The sequence below is a fragment of the Notolepis coatsorum genome, assembly GCF_963971535.1.
Source record: "Notolepis coatsorum genome assembly, chromosome: 12".
Taxonomy (NCBI): domain Eukaryota; kingdom Metazoa; phylum Chordata; class Actinopteri; order Aulopiformes; family Paralepididae; genus Notolepis; species Notolepis coatsorum.
The window spans coordinates 56,489,618-56,505,661 of record NC_140176.1 but is presented as its reverse complement, the minus strand read 5'-3'; the positions used below and the strand labels follow the sequence as shown (position 1 = coordinate 56,505,661).

The 16,044-nt window shown below is 47.4% G+C and overlaps 1 protein-coding gene across 1 annotated transcript in view; it reads left to right on the top strand.

Moving 5' to 3' along the window:
- Positions 1–6,464, top strand: part of mkxa (mohawk homeobox a) — a 12,830-nt gene extending 6,366 nt beyond the window's left edge. Inside the window, exons 3-5 of the mRNA XM_084325839.1 lie at positions 4,907–5,039; positions 6,080–6,113; positions 6,215–6,464. Coding sequence (XP_084181965.1) covers positions 4,907–5,039; positions 6,080–6,113; positions 6,215–6,413 — 366 coding nt within the window. The 3' untranslated portion in view covers positions 6,414–6,464. The remainder of the gene's footprint in view (positions 1–4,906; positions 5,040–6,079; positions 6,114–6,214) is intronic.
- The last annotated feature ends 9,580 nt before the right edge of the window (positions 6,465–16,044 follow it).

Sequence of the window (16,044 nt, the reverse complement as noted above, 5' to 3'; positions counted from 1 at the left end):
ATACACGCATACACACACGCACGCAGACAAGACACAGAAAGGGAGAGCCATAACAAGGTATTTACTTTCTCATCGAGAGGCCCCACTCATTTGGTGAGATTTATGGGGCCATGATTAGCCTGTGTTTACAGCCACTCGTAAACACAAGGACACGGCGATGTTGAAACATCCCCTCGACTCTCTTTTAGTATTTCTCCCTCGACTCTCTTTTAGTATTTCTCCCTCGACTCTCTTAGTATTTCTCCCTCTCCCTCGACTCTCTTAGTATTTCTCCCTCGACTCTCTTAGTATTTCTCCCTCTCCCTCGACTCTTTTAGTATTTCTCCTCGACTCTCTTAGTATTTCTCCCTCGACTCTTTTAGTATTTCTCCCTCGACTCTCTTAGTATTTCTCCCTCGACTCTCTCAGTATTTCTCCCTCGACTCTCTCAGTATTTCTCCCTCGACTCTCTTAGTATTTCTCCCTCGACTCTTTTAGTATTTCTCCCTCTCCCTCGACTCTCTCAGTATTCTCCCTCTCCCTCGACTCTTTTAGTATTTCTCCCTCTCCCTCGACTCTTTTAGTATTTCTCCCTCTCCCTCGACTCTCTTAGTATTTCTCCCTCTCCCTCGACTCTCTTAGTATTTCTCCAATACTAATACTAATATTTCACAAGAGGCTATGTGCTGGATAATGGGAGAACTATTGAGAGTTTTATACAATAGCTGTTATGTGTGTGTGTGTGTGTTATTGTTACCCTCCGTTTCGTTTTCTTCAAAGGGATTGAAGTCTAGTCACTGCTCGGACATTAGATTCATATCCTATAGATGGGCTTCCTCTTTGTACATATTATGCTGCAATGCCAACAGGGTGATAACCGCCCAAATACGTGACTTTTGAGTCATTCCTGCTCTGAGCTCTTGCGCATGAAAAAGTATAACAGGGCTCTATAGGCAAAAAGTCCTCACCTGTTACATATTAAGCTTGGGAATAGATGGATTGTTTAGATTTCTAACATGGCTAACAAAATGTGAAGATAATAGTCTGCGTCTGCCCCATTGTTTTGATCAGGACTATGTTCGCCTTTTGCCCCGGTCATGTACACTGGTATCATGTGGATGGGAAACCCATGTATTGTTGGCTTTGGCTATTGGTTGAAATGAACTCATTGTGACCCATGTTGCATTGTTGTTCACTGCATCAGTTTGAGCTATTTGGGGTCCCAGTCTGAACTCCTTCACCATCCTTTAGAGAAACAGAGAGGGACACTGAGAGAGAAGCAGAGAGGGAGACAGAGAGAGAGACAGAGAGGGAGACAGAGAGAGAGACAGAGAGGGAGACAGAGAGAGAGACAGAGAGGGAGACAGAGAGAGAGACAGAGAGGGAGACAGAGAGAGAGACAGAGAGGGAGACAGAGAGAGAGACAGAGAGGGAGACAGAGAGAGAGAGAGAGAGAGAGAGGGAGACAGAGAGAGAGAGAGAGACAGAGAGGGAGACAGAGAGAGAGAGAGAGAGAGAGAGAGAGAGAGAGAGAGAGAGAGAGAGAGAGAGAGAGAGGGAGAGAGAGGGAGACGGAGAGAGAGAGAGGGAGAGACAAAGAGAGGGAGACAGGTGACAGGGGCAGCTAACAGCTTGGTTGGCAGAGCAGAGGCAGTTCTAAATTCATTCACAGACTCCTTGACATTATAAAAAGCACAGATCATTAATAATAATAAAAAAAAAAAATCGGATTGGATTCAAGATAGTGTTGATAGGCGCTATGGTGAGTGCTGCCGCTTGAGAGACGCTAGTCATTTCAACTCTCACTGGAAACAAAGGAGCGGGCAGCAGGTAACCACGTCTGCCCGGTCAGCCACTTGAAACGTGACCGTATTTCCGCTGAGCAATCTGTCATCATCACAACATGTTTTGCTGGAGGTTCACTTCTTCTTCCAGGGAGTGAGAGAGGTTTCCTGTCCACACTCCACCAGCGATGACTCATCATGACTGACTGTAGCTCCCGGGGCAGCGCGGGTCACGTACCCGGAGCGATGACGGCGTGCCGCGTCTCGGTTCCGTTGGCCGGTTGACCTGCGCTGCCGCGGAGCAGACAGCTGTGTGCCATGTCTGCTTCCCCTTCCAACTGTCCGCGGGGGCCGAGGCGGGGAAATAAGCTTAGCTCACCCTCTTAACTCTATAACTAAGTTTGTGTTTGTGTGTATGTGTGTATGTACACATGTGTGTATGTATGTGTGTTCATGTGCATGTGTGTGTGTGTTTTATTTGTCTCCTAATTCAGCCCAGCTCTTGGCTTGTGCAACGGGGCCAGCCATGTTTATTGTTGTGTGTTGCTAACAACAGCACCAGATGGTAATGATGATTCTCCACCACTCTTCTCCGTTCTCTACCTCCGCTCTCTGAGCAGGTGTACTTCGTTCCCCCTCTCGTCTGTCAGCCCCCCACCCGCGCTCTGCCCCCCCCCATTGCTCCTTTTCTCTTGTTTTTCCATAATGTTTTGTTTTTGTGTCTTTTTCTTTGGTTCGCTCTCTCCCTCATTACCCTGTGGTGACGTTAAGTGCGCTAGTATTTTTGGACTTTCAGCGCAGACGCCAGAAACCATCAGACTTCTTAGCTTTCCCCTTTGGCGGTCCATGAAACCCTACTGTCAGTGTAGCCCAAAGGCAACAGCAAAGTAGACTTTCGGTAGCAAAAGTAGTGAAGAAGAAAAAAGAAAAGTGTTGGGTGGGGGGGGGGGGCGGGAGGGGGGCGGAAAAGAATGAGAAAATAATAAAAGGCCCGCTATGATTTATCGATGATTTATAGTTTCTTTGGCACAGCTTTTGTTTTAAAAAATCTGACTTTTAGATGTTTAGGCACAGGGGTTTGGAAATAGAGTTTTTTGCGTGCGGTGGTCCGTTTCCAGATCCCGGGGTCCAGAGTTCTCCGTGATGGAGGAGGGTGGGGGGTGGGGGGGGGGGGTGATGGAGGACAGAGGAGGGGTCCAGCAGCTTGTGTGTAGCCACTCCTTCTCCACCTGCTGGGGGGGCTCTCGCGCAAAAACGCTGCTTTTATAGGCCTGAAGAGGACAGCATCTGGACAGTAGGCACGCTTGAAACATTGCTTCAGCTGTGGGAGGAGAGGACACTTTCGCCCGGTGTTAACCCTTCACAGACTGCAGTAACGTCAACAATGAGAGAAAGATATGACACGTTCCCTGCAAGGATGACGCAACTCATCTCCTCACGGTTGATGTTTGATGTTGCCGCTGTTGACATTTGCATTGCCAATAGCGACCGCGATCCGTGCGCTGAGTGGCACAGCGGTAAACATTGAGCTAATAAGCCTTGTGGAAACGTAACAACAGTGCAACACATGAAAACAGTGCAATTGCTCTGTAATTATGGAGCTGTAATTGTGCAGAATTGAGCATATTTGTAAGTCGGGGGCCCATTCACTCCCCGGCACTGGTATTAATCTACAGGCTTAGATGAAGACACATGGGACGTGTCTCCATGAGCTCCAAGAATCAACATATTTCACCTGATGTTGACAGACTCAAGTGGACGTCCGTTCGAAGTTTGAAGTCATGTCTGAAAGCTAAAAAAGGAGAGGGGAAGGAAGAGGAGAAGAGGAAGAAGGTTGTGTTATTTATTTCCAAGGGTTTTTGAGGACTTGAGAAGTTGTGGAAGAAGTACTGATTCCTGACATTAAACAGATTGAGTAAAAAATTCCCTGTGCTTACAGTATGGGAAACATCCCATTAGTTTTGGCTGGCCCAGACGACAACGGTCAATCTTGAGTCGATCCCAAATCGTGGGGTATTAGCGGCAAATCGCTCAGGCCAAGAGGAGAGGAGAGGAGAGGAGAGGAGAGGAGAGGGAGAGGAGAGGAGAGGAGAGGAGAGGAGAGGAGAGGAGAGGAGAGGAGAGGTGAGGAGAGGTGAGGAGAGGGAACGAGTGGAGAGTGAATGAGAGACCGATAGCGAGCGGGAGGAGAAATAGCAGAAGGGAAGGAGTCATAGACGAAGCAGGATAACCTCTATAGGAGAGTAGAGAGCTGTGGCCAGACGAGAGAATGTGAGGATTTTGTTGGAATGCTCTGGCAAAAAAACCTGAAATCTCAATCTGTGGTTTCTTGGTTATCATGTCGTCATCTCTCTCTCTCTCTCTCTCTCTCTCTCTCTCTCTCTCTCTCTCTCTCTCTCTCTCTCTCTCTCTCTCTCTCTCTCTCTCTCTCTCTCTCTCTCTCTCTCTGGCACACTTGCACGTACACGTCTCACCAAACACGAAAGTGTTCTCTCCTTCCTTTCTTCTTCCTTTTCCTTTTGAAGAAGGATCAATAGGACTAGATTGGGGTGAGCGGAGTGCGTCTCCCTCCTATTAGAGGACGAAGGGGAAACAACACAATTAGACCGGCATTAGCCGAGGGGGCTACGCACCGCCCCGGGACCGCCAGTCAGGGTCACGACTCACGACACACACACACATGTGACAAGCTTTTCTGGAAAGCAAGCGGTGAGGACAGAGGGGGAGGCGCTAGGAATAATTAGCTGCTTGTTGCGACCTTGCAAAAAAGAAGAAAAAAAAGCCTGGACGCCAGATCTAGGTCTCTGGAAACTGGAAGGGTGTCAAGGTGAGAGGCGGTGACGCGCGGCGGCGAGATCCGTCTACTCACCGCCGTCGGAGAGGAGGCCGGGACCCCCGGGTTGCGGCTGAATGACAGGGTTCTCCACAGCTGCAGGGTGTCCGTCTAAACCCAGAGAGGCCGTGTCCCCGGCCGACCTCCGAGCGTGGGAATGACATTCCAGGGGGGGGGGGGGGCGAGAGCCGCTCAGAAACACAACCGTCGGGGGGCGATGACTTGTGGCAGCCGCGGCGCGAGGAGTGTGGCAGCTCGTTTAAAACGACTGTTCGTGTTGGAGGCATGTGCTTTACGCGGTGTCGGGCAGGCCGGCGGGTGTCTCTCTGACGCGATGAGTCTGCGGCGGCCGGACGTCACGTCCTGGGAGGGCGATCAGCTTAAACCAAAGCAGCTGGCCTCCACACTCAATCAGCGCTCCGGGCCAAATTTTGGGACCGATCGTAAAACAGCCTCTCCTCACGGGAGGAAAACTCACTCCGTTTACCTGAGCAGCAGTGAACACACGGGGGCGAAGGGAATGTCACACCAAAAGAAAAGTCTCTTCGTTGGACATTTCAACACGAGGGCGACTTTATTTTCCTAAGCGTGATCTTGAGTTCGTTTAGTCTTTTTTAGTACCTCTACCTGGTCCTTCAGACCTTTCTTCTGGGCTCACGGGGCCCTGGCTATGTGTGTTTAGTTAACTTAGAGAGAGGGTGTGCCTGCAGCTTACGGCCAGGAAATCCAGATGCTCTGCTCTTTTTTAATGCCTGTTGGGACTGCCAAGCCTGTGTCATCATCTTCAGCGTTGGGTAAAACTCACCTAGAAGCAGGATTCTAGACAGAAGACAGGTCCTGACTCTCCACACACACATGATCAATCTCTCTCTCTCTCTCTCTCTTGAGTCTCTTGAGCACCGTGTGAATGGTATATTGAGGTAAACACACCGGTTGGCCGGAATAGCTGTTGGGTTTCATTGTTTAATGACTTTGCTATTACTCACTAATGTTTCACATATGAGATAGAGAAATCGCTCCCTCATTTGAACAGAAAAAGAGCAGACGTCGCTCGTTCTCCGCTTGACTCACTTTTCATCTGTGTTCTTTCCCCTCCCTCCTCCCCGCTCCGTCCCTTCTACGCTCGCTCGCTTTCGATCTCGTTTTCCTCAGACAACACAATTACCGTTGGCCCGAGTCTCGTTTGTTTTCCAACTAAATATTGGAGAACGGAGTTTATGAGTCATGCGAAACATCTTTCACTTCTATTCGATTAGTCACCTTGTTTCGTGACGACTCGTTACGAGAACGTCTGATTTCGTCCGGGGTCTGAATTAGGAGAGTAAGCAGAGCAACACATGTTTGCACGGGTCGTACAGACCTCACACAGGTATTTGTCCGTACGCAGATGCACGGACAGGCAAACACACAAACACAATTATTCCTCATTGACCCCCGAGGACACTGGAAAATTGACGTTTTCTTCTTTTTATTGTGCTTTCAGAAGCCATGGACCATGGATTGAGTAAATGTGACAGGTGAGTTTGTATTGTGCGGCACAATTTCAAATCCGTTCCTCGTTCATTACAGAGCGAATTTGTCGTCTAACCCTGTGTTCCCTCTGTGTTCTGCTTCGTAGCATCGGAATGGTGCAGAAGGAGAAGGTGAAGGGCAAGACGGACGAGACATACTGGAGGGAGATCAACGCAGCCATGGCCTTGACCAACCTGGCTCAGGGGAAAGACAGCCTGTCTGGGACGACCAGCTGCATCATACAGAAGTCCTCCCACATAGCAGAGATCAAGACTGTCAAAGTGCCGATGGTACACAAGTATTAGCCCCGCCCACCGAACCCCCTTGACCCCCCTTCTCCCACCACCTCACTCATCCAAACCCTGAGCCCTCGCTACGAGCGAAAAACAGCAAACATTCCTGTTTAAGCGAACTCACCCGAGTCCCTGCAGGGGGGGGGGGGGGGGGGGATAAAAATCCCGACAGTTGGAAAGGAAAACAAGATTTTTTTTCTTTCTGTTTGAAAATGAGAAAGAGTGGGGACAAAAAAAAGAACACTCTTTCTTTGACTTGTTTTTTTTGGTCTGTGTCCATAAAGTGCAAAAAAAGAGGACTTAGAGCATCATTCTTTGTTTTTGTTTTTTTCTTTGGTGGGTTGAAGTGTTCGCCTGCACACACACCATAGACAAGTGTTGAGGATCATTTCCTGAACGAGAAACTTTTGTAATGTTAACTTATTTGATGAAGTCTGATTTTTGATTTCTCTTTTTATATGAACGAAATTTGTATTTTTCGTTTTTTTTTCGTTTTCTTCTTTTCTTTTCCTTCTTTTTTTTTTTTTTTTTTTTTGCCAAAGTGCCTTTTTGTTTTCTAAACAAACAGACGACACACTAAACTGCGACCAGTGCACAGTATTGACTATGATGCCTCTTTTGGAATTAGTGAAGGACTGTTTGACCGAGGGTGGACACACAGAGAGTCACTCACACGCCATTCAGAGTCACTCACACGCCATTCAGGAAGCGTTTTCTGAATGAAAACTCTCCACAAGCAACAACGTGCCTTACTGAGTGAATGAGCTCCCATCACACTCAAATAGCATGCTACACACACACACACACGCACACACAAGGACTTGAACCGCACAAGTATAATGGTACAGTATATGGTCAACACACACAACTGCCCGGCGATGTCTTCCCCGACGATGATGTCGCGCTCGCTTCCTCTACGGTCCTCACTTTGACTGTCAATCGAATCATGTTTTGGTTGGGCCAGACGCTCGGCTGTCGGTGGCCAACAATAACTGTGAATCCATAGATAAGTTCGCCTCGTCCAACAACACGCAGCACTCTCTCTGCCCTCGACAACAGCCGCTCCGCACACCGCCGCCTTGGATTTCACTTTCCAGGAAAGGATTCCTGTCTTATCGGGGCTTTTAGTCTGCAGAAACACGAGCAAATGTTCAACAGGGACCGGAATGACGTCACGCTCTTGCACGCACAGATAACACACACACACACACACGTACGTTACACATATAGGATCGGTACGGTATCTGTTATGAACGAAGACGGCCATGAACTAAAGGGATGTTTTTTTTGTTTCTGTTATCATTGTTGTTTTATGTGGACAGTGTCGCCTTTTCACAAAGTAGTTCAGAGTGAATGGAAGAAGAAAAGAGAGGCTACACCACCACCACCACCACCACCAGCCCCAGTCTTTTTGATCCCCAGTCCTCTCAGCTGTTTAGAATTACATTCAAATTGCTGTTTACAAGAAGCCAGAGGACAGACTTATGGTTGACTTTCATTCTCTATCTTTTTTTTTTAATTATTTTTTTCCGAAAATTACATTTCAGTATTATCTCTTTGTCAGCCAGCAAGTGCTCAAAAGTGTTTGTTATAGTCAGTTTTGTATATGTGTCGTCGGGAGTTTGACTGTGTTTTTTACATAACCGCACCGCATTAAGACCCTTCTTCTTGTGATCCAACGGAAAGAATGTCCTCTGAGCGCTATAAAGTATGCACAGGGCAGCGTGCTATTTACACTGCAGTGACCGACGCCAAGTACACAAACGGAGAGGAAATCAAGTCGGGCTTGTTTGTTGGGAGTAACTGCAGTCGGCTGTGTCTGCCAACTCCCAATTTTGTTTTATGTATATCTCCAAGGTACTGTCTGTCTGTGTCAAAATGTACACTTCTTTGCGGATTAGCCTTTTTATTTTTTTTTGTTCCGACAACTCAGACTGTTGACTCGTGGTCAAGGACTTTTACGGAGAGAGAGAGAGAAGCTGCACAAAGTGACTTTTAGACCCTATTTTTTGTCTTGAATGTGCAAACGAAACAAAACAAAAAAGCTGCACTTAAAAAAATAATACGTTTTGGTTTTGTCAGAAAACACACAGCCTCCATTGAGAACTATCGACATTGAGAGGGTGGGGTGGGGGGGGGGGGGGGGGGGGGGGGGGTGGTTTGGGGTTTAAAACACAAAATGTTGATTTTACATGAAGGTGAACAGATGAAGAAAAACGCCTATTATCCTTTTAGCGTGCCTATGGAAGCATAATAAAAGGAATCGCACTAGCCCAATCCCCAGGCACTATTTGCGTATGCAGGGGGGGGGGGGTGGGGGTGGGGGGTTGGGGTTTGGCTCGGCTCCACATGTGTTTCTTGTCCACCTGATCCAAGCAGGGTAGCTGCAGGCTATAAGGCTCGGCCCACTCCGCGTGGTTCTAATCGCCCTCTGTACCTCTGGACCACTTGCAACCCTCACACACGGAACAGACTTTGCCAAGAGAGAGAGAGAGAGAGAAAAAGAAAGAAAGAGGAATGAGGGCTTCAAAAGCACAGAGCACCCATTGTTGTGCCACCCTGCACCATTTACACAGTCAGTCAGTCAGTCATCGGCGAATACGCTCGGGTTTTAACAATTGATTCTACAGCCAATGCTTTTTCGGTACTGTTACTCTTCAGCACAAAGCCCCGCTCTCTCACAGCGATGCTGACAAATGGAAAGCAATTTACTTTTTGACATATGTTATAAAGTCTATAAATTATTAAGGACTGTAAAGAAAACTAAGAGGGTGGTGATAGTTGTGTTTTTTTTTTATTGTTAAGTTATGATTTACGATTTTTTTTTTATAGAGACTGGATTTTTAATCCAATGACCAAATGCATATCTCATTGTATTGTCTGATTTGATCTTATGTAAAAGTTTCTTCCTTTTTTTTTCTTAACATGGTTACTTCCACAAAACAATGAATAAACCTTTGAAATGAAACAGATGCCATTTCAGTTTGTTTTATTCATTAATCTCATTTTGGAATCTTGTTTTTATTACAAAGTATGCCGTATTTTCTTTTTGTCCCCCTCTCTTCATTTCTTGTTAAAACTTCAATGTTCTGTCAGTATTTTAAGATGTATTTTATTGACATTTTTGGGTAAGAGAAAAACCACCTTCTAAAAAGGCCCTTGTTTAGAATTCCCCTCGTTACGTGTCTTAAGTAACTGCCACAGATATAATTAAACTTTTTGGGGGGAGAAAGTTGCAGACTCCCCATTTTGGTGTTGAACTCCTTTTATAGTTTTGCAAAAACATAATCAAAAGTCTCTGATTTGGGCTCGGGTTCAAGAGCACGGGGTCAACGTCGTTTTCCCCTTCTCTTCTCTGAATCATCCTGAGCAGAAACGCCATACATCACTCAGCGCACTAATTGTCTTTGGTCTCCGCAAAAAAGAAAAAAAAAGAAACGCTACAGCGAAGATCTATCCTCGCCAGATATTTTGGAAGAAAAAATGAGGGTATAACGTAATTTTCATCGGAGCGAACATGTCACCGCGCTAAAGGTCTCCACTCTTAAACGTGGACTATCTGCCGACACTGATCGCAATGTGGGGATGTGTTTATTTACAGTACACAAGGCGGGGTGGTTTCTAAGAGCTAAACAAACAAATCAAGACAAAACCCTGGGCACAGCTGCATGTATATACATCAGCGTACAAAGTACAAGTAAGTGCATCAGTCGCATACCACACATGAGTGCGCCGGGCCCCTGTGTTTGCCATATCTAGTGTGCCTTTGCTCCTTTCAGAAGGATGTTCGGTATTTGACTTTATTTGCTCGACCTGTATTTATTGGGGTATGTCACAATGTGATATATAGGGAATCCGTTTCTAAGAAAGAAGGAAAAAGAAACTGATCCGAGGTCCGGTGTGGATTTAGGTTGAACCCGTGGTGGTATATAGGGCCTGTTGTGGCATCAGCAGTATTCGTGCGATACATCTGTCGATAGACAACCGGGCCATTGTGCGGTGCCGGTGTGTCTGAGGGGTCGTGTCCAGGTGTCTGTGTCTCAGGGAGGCTGGCGAGGTGGAGTGAATTTACGGCTCACACTCTCTAGGCGTGTCCCTGTCCTCGGGGCCCGGGCTCAAGCTGGACCCGGTCCACTCACCTTCTCCTTTTTTTGCGTCTATTAATGGCTCTACCATGCCGCGGCTCGTATCGAAACTGAGCGCTGCCACGGGGGCCGGGGCCATGGACCCACTCTCACGCCAAGGAGGAGTGAAAGAGAGAGAGAGAGGGGGGGGGAGGTACAGAGAGGAGCGAAATGAGAGAAACAAAGAGAGAGAGAGACGCTACATCCTAGCCAATGGCAGCCAACACCGTAAGCAGCGTGGTGCTGCCCAGCGTTGGGAGGGCCCACCGGTTCCAGTCAGTCAGGCCCAATCAGGACTGTGGGCTGTTGAGCGGCCAAAGGCTCGACGAGAAGCCACCGGGGCCCCGTGTGGAGTGCCGGTTCTGTAGCCAACTGGACCCCAACCTGGCCCTCTGAGATAGCTCAACCATGACATGTACCAAAATAATCCTATCAGGTGTTTTGACCCCAGCTCTCCTCCTCTGTGCTCATTGCATGGAGCTGCCCCCAACCCCCCCCCCCCCCCCCCCCCACCTTTCGCTGAGCCACATTTTCCATCGAAAAACTAAGTGATATTCCATCCAGTCAGGCTTTTCGCTTCATTTCTTTTTTTTTTTGGTTCTTTTCCTTCATTTATGCCTCCCCTCCGTTTTTCGCTGAAAGATTTGAAGGGCGTCGCGGAACTGTGCTGTTATCTCGTGGCGGGAGACGGACAAGTGGAGATGCTCGCTTGGCGAAGCCCCGCCGCTTGACAGACTCCAGACTTCACCTTGGCTATTTAGCCCGCCAGGAACTCGACTTACCGTCAGCGGGCCCGGAAAAAAACACACAGAATGAAATCCAAGAACACAGACGGTTCTGAAAATCATTTCCCATTTGATGAAGAAATATGACTCCCGTGGCATGCTGAAGTAATTAGTTACCTTGCCGTGGAGGATGCTCCAAAAGGCGCTGTTCATTAGAGCCAGGACTTGTCTTTGTGCTCGGTTCTGTCCTTGGACCCAAATATGAAAATAATTACCCAGGGCTAATTGTTCGAATCCTGAAAGCATTGACTGATTAAAAACATGGTCTGGCTTTGCAATCATTTCAGGACCAGGACTGTTTTGGATAAGCTGTATACGTTCATGGTGTTTTGGAGTTGAGGGGGTGATGTGTGCTAGCTAGGCCACTAGTTAGGGCACTTCTCAGACCATTCACTGTCTGTTGTATACTATTTCTAATCACATATGGTAGGAGTCAGTGGGTCATAGACATGTCATCCAATTCCACAGACAAATGAGCATATAGCCCCTATAGCAAACACGTCTGCGACTGCAGTGTACGTTTGCATCATATAGGGGACGTTTATTGGAGTAGATGGGTCTAAACTTTGGATACTTACTTCAGAGGAATCACATACTGCACATACTGTAGCTTCGAGAGATCGTTCCTTAATAAATAAATGAATCAGGCTGCTTCAATTACCTCAGAGGAAGAACCATATAACTCTGTTTTATGTGTTCAAACTTTATTATCTAAAGATGGTAAGTTAGAATGTTGTGTTCATTCATAGTTAAAAGATAGCAGAGGTTGAGTACTTTCCTGTGATATATCACATTCACACTCCAAGTGATCTGGATTGACTTTACAACTGCAAACACATGGGCTGTCCAAAGATGTCAAAATGGAGTTATAAGCTATGGTTCTTCAGTGCAAGGGTTCAAATTGTTATGTAATGTGGACAAAATGTTATTTCAGTGTAGACTTCACTCCTGAATTTCCTGCAAAGAAAACTAAAACATCTAATTTTCTTTGAATTACTGAGGTATCCGTATGTCCAGAAATGAGAGAATGTGTTTATTCAACCCATTTTCATCCAAAATAAGAATTAGATTAACTAACCTTTTTCTTTTTCATTTTTTTTTTTTACTAGACCACTATTGTTAGAGACAGACTGGACAAGTTTGTTTCCTTAAATTCCATTTCTTAAAGGATTATTTCCTCAAATCTGTTCATAATTTCTTTTTCAAAAGGATGGATGAATCCTGGCATTGTTCCCCCCAACTCCAACCGCCAACCCCCCTGCCCCCCCCCCCCACCTCCACGATGTATTATTGTTTTAAAGCCACAATGTTTAAACTCTTCTCCTGCTTCCAATTCAAGTCACATATCTGTTGCTGAGTCGACTTCTGACTGAGCTAAACCTAAAGGCAGTTGAAAAATATTTCCTGTCTTTATTTCTCATATAAACGACCCACCCCCCTAAAAAAAAGAAACCCACAAAAACAGAGGAGGGGGGGGGGGGGGGGGGCTGCGCTTACAAGAGGAAACCACAAGAAAATGTCTCCTCTGTGGCCAAATGGGGACATGACTGGTGTTGACTCAGGTGGACATCATCTCCATCTTGTGTTGAAAGTGCCTGGGTCTTTATACAAGAGGGGGGGGGGGGGGGGGGGGGGGTACGACACACACGACTATGACACATGGCAAGTTTAAACAAAAAAGGGGGTGAATTGCACTTGTAAGTAACAATCTGTGGAGATGTGCACGTTATCTTGACGTGAGAGAGCGGGGGAAAGGGATAGATGTGGATGACGATGGAGCGAGGAACGCGGCATTCGGACAAGTTGCCAGAGGAAATTCTTCTCACACAAAACAGAGAGAACCGCTTCTCATCGAATGGAACAAGGAGCGGGGGGGGGAGGAGAGAGCGACAAAGCATGAAATATCTTTCTTTCAAGACCTGAGTTTTCATTTACAGGGTTTTATCGACCTCGTTCGCACACGCCCGCCCTCCGCCATGTTCTCGGTTTAGGACGGAGCGTGGCACGAACTCCAACACCAACATTTCTTATTTTCTTCCATAGCGTTTCACTTACGACTCCGCCACAAGAGCCACGGAATGGCGCGAGCCAATGCTACGGCACGCAGAGCAACGCTACGGCGTAGCAGCTCGTAGATGGAGGACTCCTGGTAGATCCTCCAACATCTAAACAGACCTGCTGCTATGCATGACCGCATTGTACTGTAGTGGATCTACCCGCATGTTTACTAACGGATAAGGCCTCTCTGTCCAGCCTGACTGGGGGCATGCAGCTGAGATCCAGACACAGACATACACACACACATGCGCGCACAGTAACGTGGGTAGACAAGCAGGCGGTTTAGCTGCCTGCTTCTCAGTTGTTTAACAACCCAAATCCTCGTCATTGGCTGTTCTCTCTCTAGCCTCCTGAGACAGACCTGGCTAAACAGCTGCTGCAAACAAAGAGCACTTCCAGTGGGGTTCTGGGTAAAAGCCAACCATTGGCTGCCAACAGAGGCTGAAGAGAAATTAGAAACCTGGTACACTGTAACAGAATGAAATGGGCCAAGAATACAGGATATCTCCTTTCATATAGACCTACATATACGCTCAACAGTAGTTAGCATCTCTGTGATACGGTGTTGCCGTGTTCTCCCAAGAGCTGTTTGGCTAAGTACGTCTCTAACTCGATGTACTTTCCTGCCATCAGTAATGGCCATTATTGCACAGGATGAAAACAACGGTCTAACCTCACGAGCCATCCGGATTCCACAGCCACAACACACTCAACATTTTATTTAACGTAAAGCCAGCGGTCCCACCATGCTAGTACGCGGGGGAAACGGATGGGGCCGCGGACAGTCAGTCCTATGGACCGCGGAGGATGGACTTCGCAGGGGTCATGTCGGTTGCTGAGGCAGTAGAATGCAAAAATAACAATCAGCGTAGCCCCAGATGGCCACGATTGCATGATTGCTGCTTTCGAATCCTGTGGCCTCGCCCGCTGAACCACTGGAGTTCATCCTCTGAAGACCTGGTGGGACTCACGCTGGCTGTACTGTCCAAGTGTAGAAATGTTGGCTCAGGCTGGACGGGTTGCATTTGTGAAGTGAAACGTGAACTTGTACGAGGTTAGCAATTTTACTTGTCAGGTCAGTAACACAGTAACAACTGTATCATTGCTCCGTCCTCACTTTGCCGAGTTCAAACAAGATTTCTCATCCCAGTTTCCATCTGAAAAAAAGATGAGAAAAGGTGGGAGTTTTCCTCCCGGGCCTCTCTGCTCCACTTTCAAACACTCTTTGGCATTCCACGTCCACATTATGACACCGCTGGAAGCCTGGTGGAGGGGGCCAGAGAACACTGACCCTTCCCCTGCATCAAGCGTCGGCCCTTCTCCTAGTAGCAGCAACAGCACCGACCGTGGATCACAGAGCAGAACAGAAGCCCCAGAACCTCCACTCCTAACATAACGACAGCCGGGGGATAACGAATAAGACGTTGACGGCCACCGCGGGCCCCATCCCAGTGTCTGTGTAATATTTCATCGGAGGGGAAAGAAAAGAAAAAAGAAAAGAAGCTAAATAAATTCCTCACTACAGTCAAGTGGAACCACGTCAAATGCAGCAGATGTAAGAAATGGCAGCTGCCGGAGGAATGCGGTTTGGCAGCGCGGCGTGGCCCTGAGGGGAGACTGGAAGGTCCTCTCGCGTTAACACTTTGTGTGTTTGGGAACACAAGGATACATTGTTGACGGACAGAGCGGTGGCTTCAATCGCGTGTCTGCATGTGCCGTGGTGTATCGGGTCTCCTTGACTGCTGCGTGTAGAAAAGAAAGGAAAACAGAAAAAAAAGAACGCCGCACAAAAGGCTTCCATACGTGTCCAGAGAGGAACCCGCCGAAAACCTTCCCGCTCGGTTTTTCAAATGGAATGATTACATTAAAGACAAATATGGATGGTATGAGGGAGGCGGGCGACGCAGCGTGCATACTGTATACAGGCACGTTACGTACACGCACAAACACAAAGGATACACACGCATGCACACACGCACATACTTAACCCTTACAAAAGAGCATGATATTAAGCACAAAAAAAGGAGGGAGGTGATCTGTCTAGGGAGGGAGTCAAGAGAGAGAGAGAGGGAGAGAAATAGAGAGAGTCTAGACCTGGCAGGCAGCATGGCACGAGTGTGGCAGCCAGTTTTCAGGGCCAGCAAAAAATACGCCTCACATCGCTCCAGCCTGCAGTTCAGGCCAAAACTGTAATGTTACCATAAATCTGGAATCAAATGGGCACACTCCACCAGCGCAGGAGTCCCATACTTCCAGATGTTGGCTCTGGAGCTTTTATTTATTATTTCTTTCTCATCTGATATAAATATATACACATGGCTGATGTAAAATCGTACAGCAGAGACGTCTGGATTCATGGTCTCGCAACGGGGGATTCACAGTTTGATGAAGTCGGGTTACGATGCTACACACAGCATGGCCATTCCACTTTACTGAAACTGCGATGTATCATCCAACCATACGTTAAATCATCAGACACAAAAGTGGCCAGGACTTTTTTTTTACTTTCAAGATGGGCCTACATGCTAATGTTCTGCGTAAATCAGGTCACAATATGTCACGACAAATATTCTCACGTCAAGTTGCCAGGTGTTGGCCGTTGGGCCACGTCGTCTAATATAACGGCCTGAAACTTGTCAAAACCAGTGGCGGCTGGTCCATAGAGGGCGCTACGCC